We start from the raw sequence: 18589 nt of genomic DNA on the forward strand, positions 1-18589 counted from the left end.
GCAGAGCAGCCAGGGCCACGAATGCACCCCAAAAAATGAGGAGGTGCTGGTGGCTGAGCCCAGGGAAGAGCTAGGGCTTCCCACAGACCAGACCTGCTGCTCTGGGGACAGGGACAGGAGAGACCTCAATGCCCCATCACTTGCCATGAGGGTGGCAGAGGACCCTTCTGCACCTACTAATGCTCCTGTTTGGTTTTGGAAGGAGCTTCCCCCTCCAACATGGCTCTATGTTAGGGACACCTGCAGCCACAATCAAGATGCTGCCTCTACTTTGCCCCCCTGCAATACTGTGATGTCCTTACCGGGTCCAGCACCCAGGGAATCCTGCAAAAAGAGAGGAAAAAGTCTCTGTGAGGACACAGTGGTCTTACCACCACGATGAGGAACCCTCTCCCAGAACCTCCCAGCCCATGGCTCCCCCCATCTGGGTGCTGGCACCTCCCGAGGGCTGTGGTGCTGCACAAATTGGGCCACTTTTAGGCTGGAGAAGAGGCCATCGGTCACAGTCCTGCCCCTCCAAGTTGGTGGGACCCCCTGATGCTGGTCCTGGCTCTTCCCATGAGCTACCCACACCCCAACCAGGCAGGGATGGATACAAGCTCTCCCTGAGTGGAATATGGAAAAAGGGCCATCAAACAACGTACCTGGTCTGCTGAAGAACCTGCAAGAGAAATGGTGAAATAGGTGGTTAATACAACAGGCACCACACCCAAACCTCATTTTCTGTTTCTCTTGGTGCTGTAAATATCAATAAATCAGCATCTGTGCTTGAAATTGATGGAGGAAGCAGAAAGCAGAGGCTGGGGTCACCCGAGTCATTGCACCGGGTGGGAAAAAACAGGGAGTGACTGGAGCCGGACAAGGACACAAATTTTTACTGCACTACGGGGTGTTTGGGATCTGGAGATGAGGTCTCTCCTCACCAGAAACGTGATTCCTGGCATCGACCCTCCCGCTTTCATTAACCAGCATCTTCTGATGAAGAACTCATCATCTCTCTTCAACGCCCTCCCAGCACGAGGGCTGGGAGCATCCCACACCGAGCTGCCGCGATCCTCTGACACACACGGGATTCAGCTCGTCGTTTTGGGGGGGTTTTGGTTGGTTGGTTTGTTTTTTAAAGCACCAGCCAATGTGAATTACAGCCTTGGGAGGTGGGTGGGAGTGGACTTGGATTTTTGTTATGCATTAACAAACAGCAGTGCTTTACAGAGCAAATCTTTCACATCAGTCACACACATTCACCTCCTTGGCACGAGCTGCTCACGATGGGAAATAACTCACCGATCTTGCAGGGAGGAATGATCTCCAAGCACTCCTTGTGAGCACCCGCTCCACATTTGGGGCAAAGATAGCCCTGGTAGAAGGTTCCTCTGTGCAAAAAAAGAAGTCACAAAGTCCTAATTTAGCCCCGGCTTTGAGGTTTTCTTTCCGTGTTTTAAGACAGACGCAGAAAAGCCGGGTGGCTGCTGCTCACCTTAGGAACATCCTGCAGGCTTTGCAGTTGGTCGTCTTCTCAAATGTGTACATCTGGAAGTTATGGTGATTTGCATTGGCTTTCTCTGGCTTTATGTTGGACCTAAGGGCAAGGACCGGGGGGTTATCAACCTGTCCCTGCTCCCGTGACCGGTCACAGCAGCTGCTGTTTGCATTTCAGCTGAAGTTTGGAAACCTCACGGACAGATATGAAATCAAGTGTGAAAGCGGACGTGGGGCTTGACCGTGCAGAGAGAGGATTTTGCCCATCACCCTTCCCCTGGGACAACGCTCATGGACCTGGCCCTTGCCCGAGTCAATCAACAGCCCAGACCTGAGTGGGGCCAACCCTTGAGCTGCTCAGGACCAGCTCCCCACAGCAGAGCCCTCCTCCCACAATGTCTTCCTCCAGCCTGGTGCTCCACACATGCCCTGACACCATAGCGAGGTGTCACTTCAGAGATGCACCACCCACGCTCTGCTGCAGACACTCAGGGTGGGTCCAAGCTCCCTTCACACAGGGACCCATCCAGCAAACCCCCGGGAGCTTCCCCATCACTGGCTCTGCTCTCAGAGCTGGTCTCCAGTAACCTGCTGGTCCAAAACACCATTCCACCATGCCTGGCAACCACAGGCCAGGGCTGGAGCAGCCACTCATGCTCACATTGCCATTTCAAACTGCTCCATCCACTTCCTCTTCATTTCCTCCGTCTTGCAGAAGAACTGGAAGCCCTGCTTCCCCTGAAGGTGAATTAGGTAGAAGCCATATGACCACTGCAAGAGAAGACGAGAGTCAATCAGACCGCTGGGCTCCCGATGCCTCAGGAGCCACACTTTTTTACACACACCACACTTTTTGACTCAGGTCTCTTAATAATTGCTCTCAGTGCCTGCCCCTGGCCCTTCTGAAGGACGGCTGAACCTTTGCATAGGTAGCAGCAGGGAAGGAGGAAGAAGAGCTCCGTGTCTCTCTGACTAATGATGCCTGAATCAGCTTGGCATCGTGTCACCAGGGCCCAACAGGATTTTATGGTGGCAGATGAGAGAACCCAGATTTTTCTGCTCCAGTGGATCCTCCCCAGCCATTATATCTCTCCCTGACAGCAACTGACAGCCCAGGAGGAACATCTGACCTGCCCACTGCACATATGCTCTGCCTGTCTCATTACAACACTGCACAGGAAAACACGAGAGAAAACTGTGTGCTTTGCTTACCATTTTTCCATGGGACTAGAAAGCATAGGAGAGCAAAGTGGAAATATATTTCATTAACACACAAAGTTAGCAGTATTTCTTCAGCATCCAAGTGGCAAAATTGGCAATTCTTCCCCAAATGTCACTTATCCCACCCGTACAATACCTCCTCCCATGGCAGGTAAGTGGATTAAGCTAATGGGACCCTGCTAAAGTGATAGCTGGGAGGTTTTCCTTCGTGGCTGCAGACTGAGCCTCAAACCACTGGAAAAATGATGTTATTTTGGTGGTAAGTGTGCTCCAAGTGCCCGTTTTGGCAGGTTGGTGGGCAAAGGCTGCCTTTCCCTGGCTCCTCCACCCTGAGCCTCGCCGGAGCGAGAGCATCCACAGGGACTGTCCCTCCCTCCCTGCCCTCCTCTCCACCCCCTCTGACCCTCACCCCTTGCCCGTGGGCCAGAAAACAGGGAGCAGCTTCCTCTCTCCTAACTCCCACCACCCCAGCCTCTCCAGGGCTGTTTTGGCAAGGACAGGGAGGGGGGTCAAGGATCAAGCCCAGCCCCACATTAATAAACATTTCCCAACGCCCTGAAAGCTGAGCATTTGTTTTCCAGCTTTTTGCAAGCTCTGTTTCTATTTTAAAAGGGCTAATAAGAATGTACTACCAAAGGACTGGCCCAAACAGTGCCAAAATGCTCTCCAGCAGAGCCAATCCCTGGTCCTCCTACCTTCTTAATGTCCTTGTTGTTCATAGGGTCATCAGTCATCTTGTGGAAGAGCAGCTCAATAATTTCTTTCAGCTCGTAATTGTATCCTTTCCTTTTGCAGACGATCACCACTTTATCAAACAAAAATAAATACCTGCCCGAAGCAAGCAAATAAACAAGCAACCCCGTCAAACATCTCATTAAAGTCTCCAATGGAGGAGAAATATTTGGGAAGCTCTGCAGAGCTTCCCAGCCAGGGCAGCTCAGTGCTCGAAATCAGCTGTAATTTCACACTGATGGTGGTTTCTGTCAGGGCAACTCTAGGCAATAATTGAATAAATGAGCATAAAGGGAATTGCCAGGCGAAGGCATGTTTAATTTGGGAAAACTCCAGAGCCCTGTTGCTCGCTCACCTGTCCTGCTTGGTGTGGTTGACGATGGAGCGGACCTTCAGCTCACCGTCGATCTTCGGCCTCCCGAACTCCTCCAGCTTCACTTGCTGCAGAAAGCAAAGCAGGGCTGAGATCCACGGCCAAGGCTGGGGAGATGCTTTGGGAAGCTGGAAACCCAAACCTGCCCAGATGGCACAGTGTGCTGAGGGCACCCCCCAACCCTGCTTCAAGCTGCTGGAGCTCCTGAGAACAGCATCGTCCTCACCTCGATGCTCCAAGCATTGAGCTAGTGCACAAGCATGGCCCTGACATCAGGAATGGGACCACAGGAGATCCCCAGAGCTCCAGCACCAGCATCCCAGGGCAAGGCTCAGCAGTCACAGCATTTTTGTGAAGCTTGGGATCCAGAAAGCAAAACCCCCACAAAATAAGTTATTTTCCAGGAATTTCCCAGAACTAACACTCTTGTAGTTTTGGTTGCCATCCTGGACCAAGACTGGAGATTTTGGGGAGGCTGGAACCCAAGCCATGGCTTTGGGCAGTTTGTCTTTTGGCTCAAAACCCCTTGCAAACATTGCTCAGTGCAGCATGGCCACTGAGCCAGGGGAATCAGTCCCCTTGCACAGTTCTTATAGGGGAAAAAATATTGTGATGCATCACCCCTGGCCAGGAAAATAAATATTTGACACAGCTGTGTGTATAGTCCATGATTATCCCACTTCCATGTCACGGGGGCTGTGTGTACATAACACCAACTGCTCCACAACGTCCTGCGTGGTGCAAGGAAAGGAGATGCTGAGCAGAACGTGGTGGGATGGACCTGCAGACAGCAGTGACTGCTTTGCTGACACCTCATCCCCAGCGTGTCAAACCTGCTCTCTGGCTGCCAGAAGGAGAAGGGGCTGTTTCGTGCCCCCACGTACATTCCCATTTTTACAGAGCACGATGTCTGACTGTTGGCTCACATCAGGATTATCATGACTGCTTCCACCCAAACCCATGAGCCGCAACGGCCCGTATCCCACCGGAGAATTTTTTGCAGGTTTCTCTTGAAAATGAAGGATTTTGTCACCGCCTGTTCAATTACCATCAATTAAAAGTTCATTGTTTTCAAATGAAGTCAGGGCTTAAAGCCCCCCCCAAACCCAAGCCCCCTCCAGGAAGCCCTCGGGGTGGGCAGCCCCCAGCATCTCCCTCCATCAGCCCTTTTTGCAGCATCTCAGGTGTCAGCCCCCAAATTGCATTACCCCGGCGTAAAGCGTGACAGCAGAGCAGCTGAGCCCACAGCTGAGCAGCCCCTCCATCCCACCCCCCAGCAAATGTGGGAAAAAAGCTCGTTAGCTTGAAGCTCTGCCACTGAATATTAAATTAATGGGCTGGTTCGGGGCTAAAGTGAGCGATGGTTTGCACGGGGTCAGCTGATGCACAGTACTGATACGTCTGGTGTTTGGAGGATGAGATCCCCCTTAAATGTCTGGTTGAGATTTTGGGATTAGGTGCATGTTACACATGCCCTTCTCCAAAGGGGCCCTGGTTGCACTCTCAGTTAACCTCTGCCATCTTAACAGCAAAAGAAACCCCACTTTAAATAGCAGACATAGCTGATGTAGGGAATTCTTGGGTGTCCCCCCCTACACTACTAACAGAAGAAAAAGTTGAAGAAACATTTTCAGTGTACCACCACAAGAGAAGTCACCCCCCATCACAGATAAATCAGTTCTGTAATGCAGCAACTGCTTCTGGAACCATCAGCAAAAACACTGTCAGTGATGAGGGAATGTCCCAACACACGGGGGTCTCTCTTGGGTAGCACATCAGATTCAGTCGTAATTGCCCAGAAAAAGCAAATATGTCAATAATAATCAAACTAAAGTCAAGAGCAAGAGGATTTTCCAACTTACCAGGTTTTCTATAGAGCTCTGAAATTCACTTATTTTCTTTAAAGTCTCTTTGTCCCTCTTCACTTCGTTTATGTACATGGCCAAGTCCTTCAAAGAAAAGTGAATATTCATTTTTATTTTCCAGATGAAACTAGTATACTTTACCAAAGCAGAAAACACAGGAGCCTGGCTCCCTGAAGCCACACTCCCCTCTGTCCTCCAGCATCAGACCAGCAAACACAGGTGCTTTTTTTATAATTGCAATTTTTCCCATTTCCCAGAAGAGGGCAATGCACGAATCCAGTGCAGGGCAGCAAACCCAACCCAGGGCTTTTTTTACCTGGGCAGAGCCCGGGGGGAGCAGCCAGGCACCCCCTGTCCTGGCAGCATCCTTCCCTCCCAGCTTTCATCGCTGTAATTCCCCTCATCCCCCCGGATACAAAAGCTGTGAGCCAGTCTCTGCTGTTAAAACACCCACGTCTGTAAAATAACCGCTTTGGACACCTGGCTGCACGTTAGCTGTGAACAGTATTTGACCTGGCTCTGCCCCAGTTGCTTCCAGCTGACCTCCCTGGCTGCTCAGCATGCCACCCGAGCTGGGACAGCACTGGGATGCCCACACTCCATCCTTCCTGGGGATACCCGCAAGAGCATCCCCATCTCCAACACTTCTGGACCTCCAACATCTCCCACCACACAAAGGCTGTGTCATAAAAAAATGAGGCACTTGACAGAGCTTGGTCTTCCCTGAAAAATTTCTTACTTACCCAAATTTTGACCCATCAAAAGAGAAATAACTCTGTCCCTTCCACTAAAACAACTCCTTACACCCTTCGGAGCGTATTTTCTCTGCCTGTCTCCTTCTTATCTGTTCCCTGCCTCCTTGTCCTCAACAATAGCTCTTGTCAACTTGGATTAAATCTCAATATGGGATTTTTTAAGACATCCCCTCCGGGTCAGACCTTCTACAGATCCCCAACATAAGAAGGGTTAATCACAGATGATAATCACAAATCTATGTGACAATACTTATAACATCACAAACTACCCCACCGGGCCGGTGGCAGGGATGGTTATGAAGAATGACAGAACCAAAAGCCTTATGAAGGAGCATCCTCCACACCGTGATCGAGTGTCGAGCTCAGCTCCCCCCCGCTGAGGAGGCCCATCTCCTGCCTCCAACGCAAAGGGGAAACACATTCCCAGGGTCAACCCTGGCTTGAAACAGCAGCAACGTGTAAAACTGGGCTGTGGGACTTCACTGGGAACCTGCCTTGTCCCCACCATCACCCAGTTCTCTGTACTCAGGTGGAGGGTTGGTACATGCAAAAAATACCCCCAAGGTGCAGTTTTTTGGTGCAAATCCTGCCCCTGCCTTGCGCAAACGACGACTTAAGCAAAAGAAAAGGGAGGTGAATCCCTTGGGAAAAAGTATTTCTATTCCCCCCTTCCTGCATGGCTCCCACCCCAGACAGCAGCAATGTCTGCCGCCTGCCAGCACGGCAGACAGAAAGGCTGGATCCGCCACGAAAAACATTACTTGTAAGCTAAGCCTTGGTTTACAGATCAATTAAAACCAAACTGCACGGCTTCCTACATCCCTGCCGAGCCCGGCGCCCTCTGAACTCCACCTGCACTCCCCTACGAGAGAGATGAAACAGAGAAACCCGGCTGATGGCTACTGGCAGCTGCCTCCGAAAAAAATGCTGAGTCTGCAGTGCAGCCAGGGCGTATATACATTTATTTCTTAGCAGTGGTATCGGTGGTACCATATTATGAGGCCATAAGCAGGGTTTAACAACTACCCCCAGGTTTAGGGCTGGCGTGAGGACACAGCGACGTGTTGTGCCGCAACGGGCTGCGAACGCAACGTCCTTCAAACAACCTTAACTTTAAAACAACCCACATATCGGCTCTGGATTCCCGGGCTTGCAGGGACAAGGGCTGAAAAGGTCACCCAACTTATGTAAGTGCTGGGAAATCAGCGTCGTTACAAAAGCTGACGCTCAGAGGCTGAAAACAAAGCGACCTGAGAACATGGGAGAGCCCAGGGGTGCATCCTGCAGAGCTCTCCGGAGAGAAAACCTGGAGTTAAAAACCATCCTCAACTCAGATTCTGCTGATGATGGTCCCATGGTGGGAGCGTGTGGGGGCGGAACATATATCTGAGTCAGAAAACATTCGGATGATTTCATATTTCGTTGCCTGAGAGCTTGAGGGGTTCAGCTGAAAGCTCAAAAACCTTTAAACAAAGGAAAACTTCGACACCAGAAGTCTTCATTTGTGGAAGGAGCATTTCCCCCTTAATAAAAAAACTCGGAGGCCAGGCTGGATGGGGCTTGGAGCAACCTGGTCTGGTGGGAGGTGTCCCTGCCCAGGGCAGGGGGGTTGGAACTGGATGATCTTTAAGGTCCCTTCCAACCCAACCCATTCGATGATCCTACAATGAAAGGATTCCCAACCAGCGCCTGGAGAACAGGGCTGCGCTCCCCTCCTGCCGTACTCCCTGACTTGCTGACACGGCTGGACTCCCTCCAGATCCCTCCCAGCAAAAAAATAAGAGCCGGATCTGGCACGGCCTCTTTACACACAATAGTAATTAGTGAAAAGTCGTAACTTGTCAACAAACACCAGCTTCCCCAGCTGGGCGGAAGGCGGCAGTTAACAGCCATGCCCTGCAGATCTGCCGCCAAGCAATGGCATCGAATGGCAATCGATACACACAGGCAAGTCCAAAAGGAGGAGATGCTGCTTCCCTCGGGCTGTGGGATGGTTTTTCCACCCAAGGTTGTGTTGCACAGAAGCAGAGGGGTCCCACACTCCATCACACCCCGAGCCCTGCGTGGCCCCAGTGCTGCTTCACCCTCCCGTACCTGCATCGCCTCCAGAGCCTCCTTCAGCTGCTGCTTCTCCGGTCGGTCCGATGAATGGCTGAGCAGCTCCTGGCAATAAAGAATAATAAAAATAAAAGAGTTTGGGTGTGCTGCCAGCACCGGGCAGGCTGTGACCCACGGGTGACGGCTGCCAGGGTGGTGACAGGGATGTCGGGATGGGTGGCTGCGGCCGCAGCCGTAGGAAGGGGAACGCGCCAAGCGGCTGGTGCTCCAGAGATCTGTTACACGGAGTCGACGGGAGGAATTTCACACATAATCAGATTATATGCAAGCTTATTTTATATTCATTAACCGCCTCTCGTGGCTAACAAGGGCAGAATTACCCTAGGTCACTGTACTTTTAAGAGACGGCACAAATATTGTGTCGTGTTAAGTAGCTCTAGTAATTATTTCATTTGAAGGGGGGGAAAAAAAAAAACCAACCCTCAGTCTGCATTTGGCAATAATTTGCTTTCCACAATAAAAGGCGAAAGATGCGACGGCGAGGATGGCAGCTGGAGAGCGGTGCCAACACCGAAACACTTACTTTTAACAGGAGATGATATTTCAAAACTCTTTGCATTGGAACCACCAGCAGATCTTGCAATTTAAATTTCCCGTCCTGAACCTTTAGTGTGCACTCCTGTTAAAGAGATCGATACGTGAGTGGGGAACCATTGTTTTCCCCCAGAAAAAGCCTCAAATGTCCTGAGCTGGGGGAAAACAATGGTTTTTCCCCCAGAAAAAGCCTCAAATGTCCTGTGACTGTAAAGTTTTGCTCTCCGTAAGCTCAGCTGGGATGAGAAATGGCTCGTGGTCCCTGCGCACACCCAGCCGGTGCCAGGGCCCCTCCGCAGAGGTTACCGAGGGAAAAAACACCGGGGCTGGACCCTAAAACACATTCATTCTCATGCAACTGAGCTCCTCCAGCTTAATGAGATGCTGCTCATTAGGGGAGCACAGGGATGCTCTCAGACCTCGGGAAATGCCAATGAAACGCATTAGCTTAACTCACCTCCTCCATGGTTTGGACTAATGCGTTTCATTTGCGCGGGGCTGGAAGCGGGCAGGCAGAGAGTTGCTGTGGCTTTGCTGATAAGCATTAAGTCATTAAGATGAGCTAACGTGATGGCAGGAAGTTTTGCGACTGTTCCCTTCGCCCAGACCCATTTAGATATGTGACTGAGACCCCCTGCATCCCCCCCAACACCCCCTGAGGAAGATGAGCGGAGCTGCCAGGAGGGAGGGAGAGAAAGGAAGATCACGGGAGAACTGGATGCTACAGCCACAGGCTTGATAAAAGATCCAGAGGGCACGCTTTAAAAAAAAATGATTAAATGCAGTTTTATCCCTGATTTGGGTTGCTACTTTGCACGGGAAATCAAAGAGCGTTTGCAGCAAACGAGGTAACGAGTACAGACAGCCCAGCAAATTCAGATTAGCATCAAGACCAAAGCAGGAATTAAAGCTGGGTAAAAAACAGCAGCTCAAACAATGCATCCCTTCTGGGGCTCCTTTGATTCACTTAATGTCTGGCTCAGCCCCTATTTACACTAAGCCTTGACGCTGGGGAAGGAGGACACGGGAGTAATCCGGGTGCTCGCCTGGGGACCCGCGCTCCACTCCGGCTGTCCCTGATGCTGCATGTGACCTTGGAAAGCCACCAGCTCCTGGCTCAGGAATGCTCGGAGCCTTTGGGTCTCCCTGCACGACTCCAAGCAGAGTCCCACTCCAATAAACTCACTCAGCTTGGTTTAACTTGGATAAACTCAGGCAGCACAGACTCCCCCCCACATCCCTCCCCTCTCCTGGTAACTCCAACATTCCCAACACGCCACTCTCAGCTCCAACAGGTCCTTCCCAAACCCGGGACAAGGCGGGTGGGCAGCTCTCGGCCCTGATGTCCCCTGCCTGCTCACCTCCACCTTCTGCCTGACGTCCTCCCTGTTGGCCAGGAGGTGGTTGAGCGTGTTCTGGGCGTACTCCATGTGGCTGCAGTACTTGCCGTAAATCAGCAGCCTGCAGAGGGGGAAATCACAAATTTAATCGGAAACACTTGCTGGCAGTTATAACCTGTTATAAAAGATATATATACTTACATACGGGGAGAGGACAAGGCAAACAGCTATTCCCCCATATAACTGCTTAGCAAAGTATTAACACTCTTTTACGGCGTGGCTTTTTAACATTTAAATCTTTTGAAGTTTCCAGAGCTGGAGCCTGTGGGGGTGATTGGGGTCACGATGAGCAGAAGGGGCCGAGTGGCCAGAGAAGCCAGATTTCAGAGGTTTGATGGCTCATCCCTCTGCTCCCCAGAGTGATGTATTTAACCACCACTCCCCAAGAGCTGTGCTTTTGGAGCACTATCACAACAAAAGGGAAAACCCAGCTCCACACTGAAAGACTTTTCTCAGAGCAGGTCACCAAGTGGTTCTATGAGAGGTACCGACATCCCAGGTACAACAGTCCAAATGTGAAAAGGAACAGCAAAGAGCTGGGCCCCCATCCCTGCCCACGCTCCCCTCTCCCGGGAGCAGCTCCGACCCCAGCGAGGGTCCGTGGATTGACTAAAACAGGGGGAGGGGGCAAGTGTTGAACCTCTGCAACACAACCTGGGCTGTGAGTCGGCTTTTTCTCATGGCTACACCATCACCACAACCCTCTTGATGTCTCCATAGAGGCCATGCTGCCCCAATGGCCACACATTGGTTTTCCAGCTGGGCCACGTCAGCCCCAGGGCTTGAGCAGGGCAGAGCAGGGATGTGTTTCAAGACCAAATGACAATAAAAATCCATTTCCTGAGAGCGTTTCCCAAAGTAGCTCATTCAAGCCCATGTATTCATCTCCCAACACCCCTTCGTTTCCCAAGTCACAGCTTCTCCCAACCCAAAAACCAATTGCTGGCACTGTATCCGATGTGTGCCCCTCTCTCTGAGGGTTTCTGGATATTTCACCAAGTAGAGAAGGCAAGAAACATTTTGATGCTCGAGAAGTTCCCAGAACGGATATGGGTGATAATTATTTGCACGTCATCAGAGAACGAGAGGCTTCAAATCCCCTTAAACCCTAAGGACACATTTTGGAAAGCTCACTGCTCCTTGCAGGATGGGCCACGGGGACCTGGAGATCAAGAGAAGGGGTAATTTGGGGAAAGAAGGTTGTCACAGCTTTCAGAAACACAGCGAAGCTCTGCATAGATACCCTGGGCTATAAATTTCAACACCTGACACAAACAGAGCAGTTTTGCCGTGGATTCCCCCTTTTTCCTCCATTTCACTCATTAATCCTGCGTGACAGGTTTGGGTTTTCCCTCCACCCCGTCTCCCTCCCCGTTAACTGCATTGCTGCTGATAAGACGCATATTCCATCACACGCTGAGACTCATCCATTATTCCGGGGCCTCGTCTCCCTCTGGAGAGGATCTGGGTGCACCCGACCCCGTGTCGCTCCGTAAACGGGGGACTCTCCAACCCCGGCGGGGGATTGAATAGAGAGATTTATGGGAGCCCCCGTCCCCGGCGAAGCAGCAGCCAATACAGATTATTCTTCTGCCTTCTCCCCGTGACAACCTCTGAACACGCACAATAATATCTGCCTTGCCAGCGCTCGGAGAGTTTTCAAAGAGGCTTCAAGAGCATAAATTCCGACTCACAAGCTTTCAGAGAAAGAGATTTACAAACTGTTTCCTTCCCAAAAAAAAAAAACCACCTCGGCAAAGCGGAGGAGCAATACATCATTTTGCTGGGACGTCTCTGAGGATGCGTAGGGAAGCGAGAACTATTTGTCACGGACACATTTGATAGAGGAAGGTCTTATATAAAGGGACCAGGTGGGGACTCTGGAGGTCCACATTGCCTTCTTGGTGGGACAACGCTGTCTCTCCAGGTGAGCTCCTTTTCTCCTACTGTATCCCAAGTTCGTTCTGTAAAATATGGTATTGTTTCTCCCAACATAGGAAAGGACCTTGCCTATTTATTCAGGTTGCTCCAAACTCTTCATCCCCGAGACCACAGCTCTGGGGTCTTCTCCAAGCCAAAACTCCCCATGATGCTGAGGTCCATGAGACCCCCACAGGCTGAACACAGCTTTGGACCTGCCATCACAATTTCACGACCATCAGTTTGGCTCCTCCACTCACCTCTCAGGAAGGCTGTTAGGTCCTTTAAAAAGCTCCTTGAGAACTCCCTTAAGAACTAGGCCAGTTCCTTCACCTGCCTGCATGAAACCCATCAGCTACAAGCACCCTGCTGAGCTCCCACCAGCAAATGAACAGAAGCAAACATTTAGTTAAAGGCTGTCAGCCCCAAAACCAGCCTCGTGCTCTTGCAGAGCCGTGTGGATCTCCCTGGGGAGTGATGCCACCTCCACGACTCCTCCTGTGTCCCTTCCCTGCCCCGGGGATGGCACCGGCACGCACCAAGCCCAGCCAGGAATTAGGAGATCAAGTCAGTTTTATGAGTAGTTTTAAATTATTTGCATTCTTTAGAAACTTTTTTTTTTTTTTTAATTTAATCCCTTTCTAGAAAGAGGGGCCCTGAATGATGGAATAGCTGACCTTACGGTGTATTATTAATGTAGATGGTATTTCTGGAGTTATTGACTTCTGAATGGCATTTCTGTGTCTAGACACTGGTTTAATCACAGTGAAATAACACCCTGGCACGATTCCACAATGAATCAGGCCTTTGATTAGTATTAAGGATATTAAAGGCTTTTATTAACCTTATCTTTGTGTTCTGGGGTACTCCTGCTCGCAGCTGCCAAAACACAGAATCTATTACGTTTGCAAAAGTGACTTTTACATGTCTTTGTCATGCAATAGGTGCCGGACAAAAGCAGTGCCAAATAGGCAATATTTTTAGAGTGAGCAACCACTTTGATCTGAGCAGAGCCAAAGTCTCCCCCGCAGAGGAGCCACCCGACCACATCACAGGCCCTCAAAGCCCCACTGCTGCTCGCTGGAGAAGACCACACTAAACCCTTGAAGGCCAGTGAGGTTTTACTCCATTCTGGCTCGCCGTAATTGTAGCATTCCCTTATTTATCCCTCCTCAGACATCCCTGTAAATGCACTGTATCCTCAGCCTCCGAAACAGCTGGTCCCACACGGGATGCTGTGAGCCCAGCAGAATTTGGGTGCAGACACGGACTTGGAGGAACGAGCACCCACAGGAGCTGGTCAGAGATGTCCCAGCCTCTGTCCCTGCACCACTTGGCACAGCTGTGGCTGGATTTGGCTACTTAAATACCAGCACTGAGTGATGTTCTGGCTGCCCAAAAGCATCTATCTGCGGAGGATACAAAACTCCTCTGCTGCCACAGGCATTTCTGTCCCAAACCCTGTGATGGGCCCTGCAAATATCAACCCCTATCTGTTAAAGCTGGAGCTGCCTGAAGTTTCCTTTACCTCTCTTTGAATTCCAGAAACACTTTTGCCAGGCTGCTTCCTCCAGACATCATAGAGACGTCGATGGCTCTCAGGAAACTGAAGTGCACTTTAATTAGGTCCTAAAACGAAGAAACAATCAATACTTTAAACACATCCAAAGCGAGTGGGCAAACAGAGCCTAAAGAAATGCACATTCGCTACTTAATCAGGCAGTAATTTTCTCTTTTTTTTTTTTCCTTCTTTTGAGCTGTTTTTAAAATAAGTTGTTGTAGTGAGATGCAGCCCTAAATGGCCAGGAGTGCAAAGGTGTGATTTCACCAGGAGGTTGTACAGTGATAAATGCCCCAGGATTGTCCCCTACCACCAGGGAGGTGGTGGAGTCTCCTTCTCTGGAGACATTCAAAACCCTCCAGGAGATGTTCCTGTGCAACCTGCTCTGGGTGGACCTGCTCTGGCAGGTCCCAGGAAGGGACCTCCACAGGTCCCCTCCAACTCCATATCATTCTTCTGTGATTCTGTGATTCCATGTCTATTAAAGTCCCTTTTGCAGGTCAGGAGGGAGCAGAGGAGATGAGCAGTCTCCGACCCAGAAGCCATACAAGCCAGCGTAGAAATAAATCCATCCCAGTGTGGCCAAACCATCTCTAAGTACAGCCAAAATACCCAGCCCCAGCCCTGAAACATCCTCCGTACAAAACTGCTTTCTTACCTAGAGCTCATATAATCCCCAACTCTAAAATTGAGTGTTAAAGAACATCTCCTAAACCCGTTCAAGCTTCGCCGCACATGGGAGGACTGAACCTCCACAGGTGAATGCACAAATCTAACGTGAAATCAGAAAGCTTCCTCTTAAGCAGGAAGGTGGCTGAGCTGCCGTGAAAAGAACAAGGATTTAAGTCACAATGTCTACGCCGTTACCTCCAAATTGATAAAAATAGCTTCCATGTCTTGGGGAGTCAGTACCAGCCTCAGAGGGTTCATATAGTTCTGCAAGAGGTAAATGGAAAATGGATTGAAATATCAGGCAGAAGTGAGCAAGGCTGGTTTTCTTTTTTGTGCAAAGGATGTATTTTCCCGACTTCACCAGTTGCATTTACCTGGGTGGGGAGAAGCCAGGTTTTAAGGAATTTAAGCACTTGAAAAGGCAGGTGAATGACAATGTATTTATCAAGACCGGGCTGTGCCGGGGACCCAACAGGAGCCAGGGATCCCCAGGAATCCCCCCGAGCTCCCCACGGCACTTCCAGGCATGGGGAGGTGCAGGACCCCCACCCGTGGGGCACAGACCCTTCTCTTGCTAAATCCACAGGAGGGGATTTAAAGGCAGGCAGCTTCTTCACCTCACTGCAGTCCTGGGCTGCAGCCGGGAAGAGCTCTGAAGCATCTTTTTCAGCTCTTGGATTATCTCCCTGGAATTTTGCCCTTGAAAAAGCGCCGATGATGTGATTACATCGGAAATGCCTTTCTGAACAAATACATATTAATAGAAATGTCTACATGACTTGTAAGTACAAAAAACCCCTGGTGCAGCGCGTCGAAGACAGGACCCTCTCCCCGTAACACGCCGTCAGATCCTACTAAGCCTTCGCAAGCCTTTTTAATGGGTATTACAGCAATAGTTTAACTCTTCCTTTAGACTGAACCAGGAGGGCTGTGGCTGTTTCCAAGGAACAAGGGCTATTTACATAAATGACATGTCCATCGGTACATTTTTATGGAAAAAGGGAAATACTATTCCACCATGCCGGTTTCGCTCACAGGTTCTTTGCAGGAACTTTCAGCAGACAGAGGCAAATAATTGTAATAGGGGAGGAAACAAAAGCATTAGGGAGATTAGAAATGGCAGCTTGATTTTCACTATTGTTCTTCATTCCTGCTGGTTTCCTTGGAGCAGAAATGACCTCCAGGCTCCAGCCGCATCCACGGCTCCGCCGTCTTGCTGAGGTGTTCATTTTTATTTTTATTTAAAAGAAAGGCACAACGATAATTTATCAAAACCAATTAAAACCCACGCATTCAAGCAGCAAAATGTTACTCTTAATCCAATTAGTTTCAATGACAAGTCAGCACAGCTTCAGCATTTTTGAAAAAAAACAGGCAGAATAAAGAAATTATTCCGGAGCAATCAAAGTGATAAGATATCTGCAAATCCAGCTCTTATCAGCGAGACCGGCCTGGCTGAGCGAGGAGAGGGAATCTCTTACCCCGGGCGAGGGGGGGACACAGCAGGATGGTTTTCAGCCTATTTCCAACATGCAGCCATCAGAAAAAAAAAAATATGCTTTTTGGCTCCTACAGTTCCAGGCTGTGCATTTGTGCTTGTCTTGTCAGTCTGGGTTTTCTGGATCCCCCTTCTCTCCAATTTTACATGTGAATGCATCGGTCCTGCCTCATCACATCTGCCAGCTCCGGCAGCAAGAACTAACACAGCCAGATGAATGCAAGATCAAGTGATGATGTGGAAGGCGACGGTATAGAAAAGGTGGCTCAGGTCTTACCTTCTCTATATCTTCAAGTGTTTTGTAGTATTTGGCCTCAGTTTCTTGGATTTCTAGCAAACAGCAATTTCTTTTGTCATCTTCTGTCATTCCCATTTTCTAGAAAAAGGGAAAAATAACTCGTAGTCAGATGCTCTTAAGAGGGGTCCGGCAACCTGCTCAGGTGGAGCCGAGCTCCAGCTCAACCTTCAGTGACAGCAAACTCAGAATAAACATAAATTTGGAAAGTCAGGGGAGTACTGCTACTGGTTTATGTTAAAGGAATCTATTTTTAGACAAAAAAATTAGGAAGGAACCCTTGCTGTACTATTCAACATGTTTCAACATGGCAAGCATTATTTTTTTTTGCATTTATTCTCGCTACATCACCAAAGACTATCAGCAAAAGAATAAATAAGAGATAAATGCTGGTTTTCCCCATTTTTTTTTGCTTAAGATGAAACTCACAACAGAGCCAAAATGGGTCATAAGTAATATGTTAGACTTATACAAATCCCCTGCCAGGGTTGCCAATATTCATGATTTTAGGTCAAATCTGATCATACATGTGTTTCTTTAAAGCCTCAACTCCTGGAGTCGCTTCCTTTGCTTTTACATCTGAGAAGTGGAGGTGGAAAACTCGCGTCAGGAGGTGCTGCTCTTGTCAGGGCAGTCTCTGAACTCGGGAGGGGACTCAGTGATTGGGTTTTAATGACCATGCACAGGAATGGACACCCCCTGTAGCTCCCTGCTCAGACCTCTCAGCTGGATGGAAACCCATATTTTAATCGATGCGTCTTACCTGCATATATCTAATCTGAAGCATGCAGAAACACAAGAAACCAATTAGCATTACACACTTGCTATTGCAACAGATCGTATTAAAAAGCCATTATTTAGACAGGTATGTGGATGCTTATATTATAAATTGACTCTTTTGCTCAGGGAAGGGGAGGAAAGGGAGTCAGAGCTGTTGCCTCCGTTTCTGCTCAGCGGCATCCGAGAAAACATAAAACTTCATGGAGGGGACTAAAAGATCACCAATTCTGTTGACCCTAATCCTGCACTACTCTGTGGGCACCCACATGGTGGGAGCTTTCCCCTGTTTTTGCCTTTTATGCAAGAGATTCCCACCAAAATCTTCCCAAGGGCCAGACCTTGGGCCAACTGGCTTCTGCAACTGATGGCAACGAGGTCAAAACACTGATGGCCAAGGAGCTGTGCTGACTTCGGCATTGCCCTGGTGTCTGGAAACAGCTCCAAGAGCTTTGGCAGGATCAGAGGGAATATTCTGTGTCCAACTCCTTGATTCAGACAGGTTTTCAGTGCATGGGGAGCTCCTCAGGCTGCAGACAAGGTGTTAAGGGATGAAATGCCTCAACCACCATTGTCATAGCATTGGTGGCACTTGCAGCTGGGCTTGGGATGGGTGAGAGACACTGTGTGGGCATCGCTGCCACACAGCTCAGCTCATCTGCTGGGCTCTGTGGGGTGAAGCCCAGTCTTCCCATCACCTCATCCCGCACAGCCATGCATCCCGCTCTGGGGATTTAATCCATCAGTGAAGTTGTCCATGGATCCTGCTTTGTTATGGGGAGGAATGTACGGTACTGTCTGCAGCCAGGAGAGAGTCATTAGAGCCTGATCAAAGCCTGGGAGTGACAGATATCAGAGGGTGGGAGAAAATGTAGAAGGTGGAAAAATCCCTTCCAGCTCTGCATCAGCAGAAGCCAGGGCAGCCCATCTCCTGGGCATTGGGGACACAGCTAGTGAGGGTGGCTGTGAGCACTTCTGGGGAGATACAAGGGCCACCAGCACCTTCCCAGCTCATCCACAGAGCCTGATACTTGCACCAGGGCCCTTGGAGTTAACACAAGTCCCTCCAAGCTGCACACCCTGGGTTTCCCCATGATGGGAAGGCTTGTAGGGATGATGAACGGGGTCGGCTGCTTGTCCCTAAAGCCACACGGGTCCCTGCTGCCCCAGAAAGCTCCGCTGCAGACATCTACCTGCTCTGAGCCAGCCCCAGGAGCGGCAGCCGGATCAGAAACAAGGGCTGGATGCTCCACACACAGATCTGTCAGCGCTCGCCCCGATCTAAAAATACCGGTGGCAGCCACGGCACATCTGGCTGATGGAGCACGGAGCCACCGCGCTCCCCCCTCCCCACAAAGGGCTGAACTGACACACGCTGCCTTGGCTCGG

General features: G+C 50.0%; 1 protein-coding gene across 3 annotated transcripts in view; it reads right to left on the reverse strand.

Moving 5' to 3' along the window:
* The window catches only part of VAV2 (vav guanine nucleotide exchange factor 2), a 157886-nt gene that overhangs the window by 22806 nt on the left and 116491 nt on the right, over positions 1 to 18589 (reverse strand). The window contains exons 6-21 of one of the 3 annotated variants that reach the window (XM_014942949.1): positions 17187 to 17201; positions 16406 to 16504; positions 14826 to 14894; positions 13926 to 14026; positions 10439 to 10538; positions 9067 to 9162; positions 8520 to 8588; positions 5668 to 5754; positions 3788 to 3873; positions 3396 to 3528; positions 2692 to 2706; positions 2141 to 2250; positions 1478 to 1579; positions 1285 to 1373; positions 645 to 661; positions 303 to 324 (exon numbers count right to left, since the gene is read on the reverse strand). In XM_014942949.1, coding sequence (XP_014798435.1) covers positions 303 to 324; positions 645 to 661; positions 1285 to 1373; positions 1478 to 1579; positions 2141 to 2250; positions 2692 to 2706; positions 3396 to 3528; positions 3788 to 3873; positions 5668 to 5754; positions 8520 to 8588; positions 9067 to 9162; positions 10439 to 10538; positions 13926 to 14026; positions 14826 to 14894; positions 16406 to 16504; positions 17187 to 17201 — 1210 coding nt within the window. Of the gene's footprint in view, positions 1 to 302; positions 325 to 644; positions 662 to 1267; positions 1374 to 1477; positions 1580 to 2140; positions 2251 to 2691; positions 2707 to 3395; positions 3529 to 3787; positions 3874 to 5667; positions 5755 to 8519; positions 8589 to 9066; positions 9163 to 10438; positions 10539 to 13925; positions 14027 to 14825; positions 14895 to 16405; positions 16505 to 17186; positions 17202 to 18589 lie in introns of all 3 variants that reach the window. The other 2 variants (XM_014942951.1, XM_014942950.1) reach the window with 2 other exon arrangements.

The sequence above is a fragment of the Calidris pugnax genome, unplaced genomic scaffold (genome assembly GCF_001431845.1).
Source record: "Calidris pugnax isolate Ruff unplaced genomic scaffold, ASM143184v1 scaffold102, whole genome shotgun sequence".
NCBI lineage: Eukaryota > Metazoa > Chordata > Aves > Charadriiformes > Scolopacidae > Calidris > Calidris pugnax.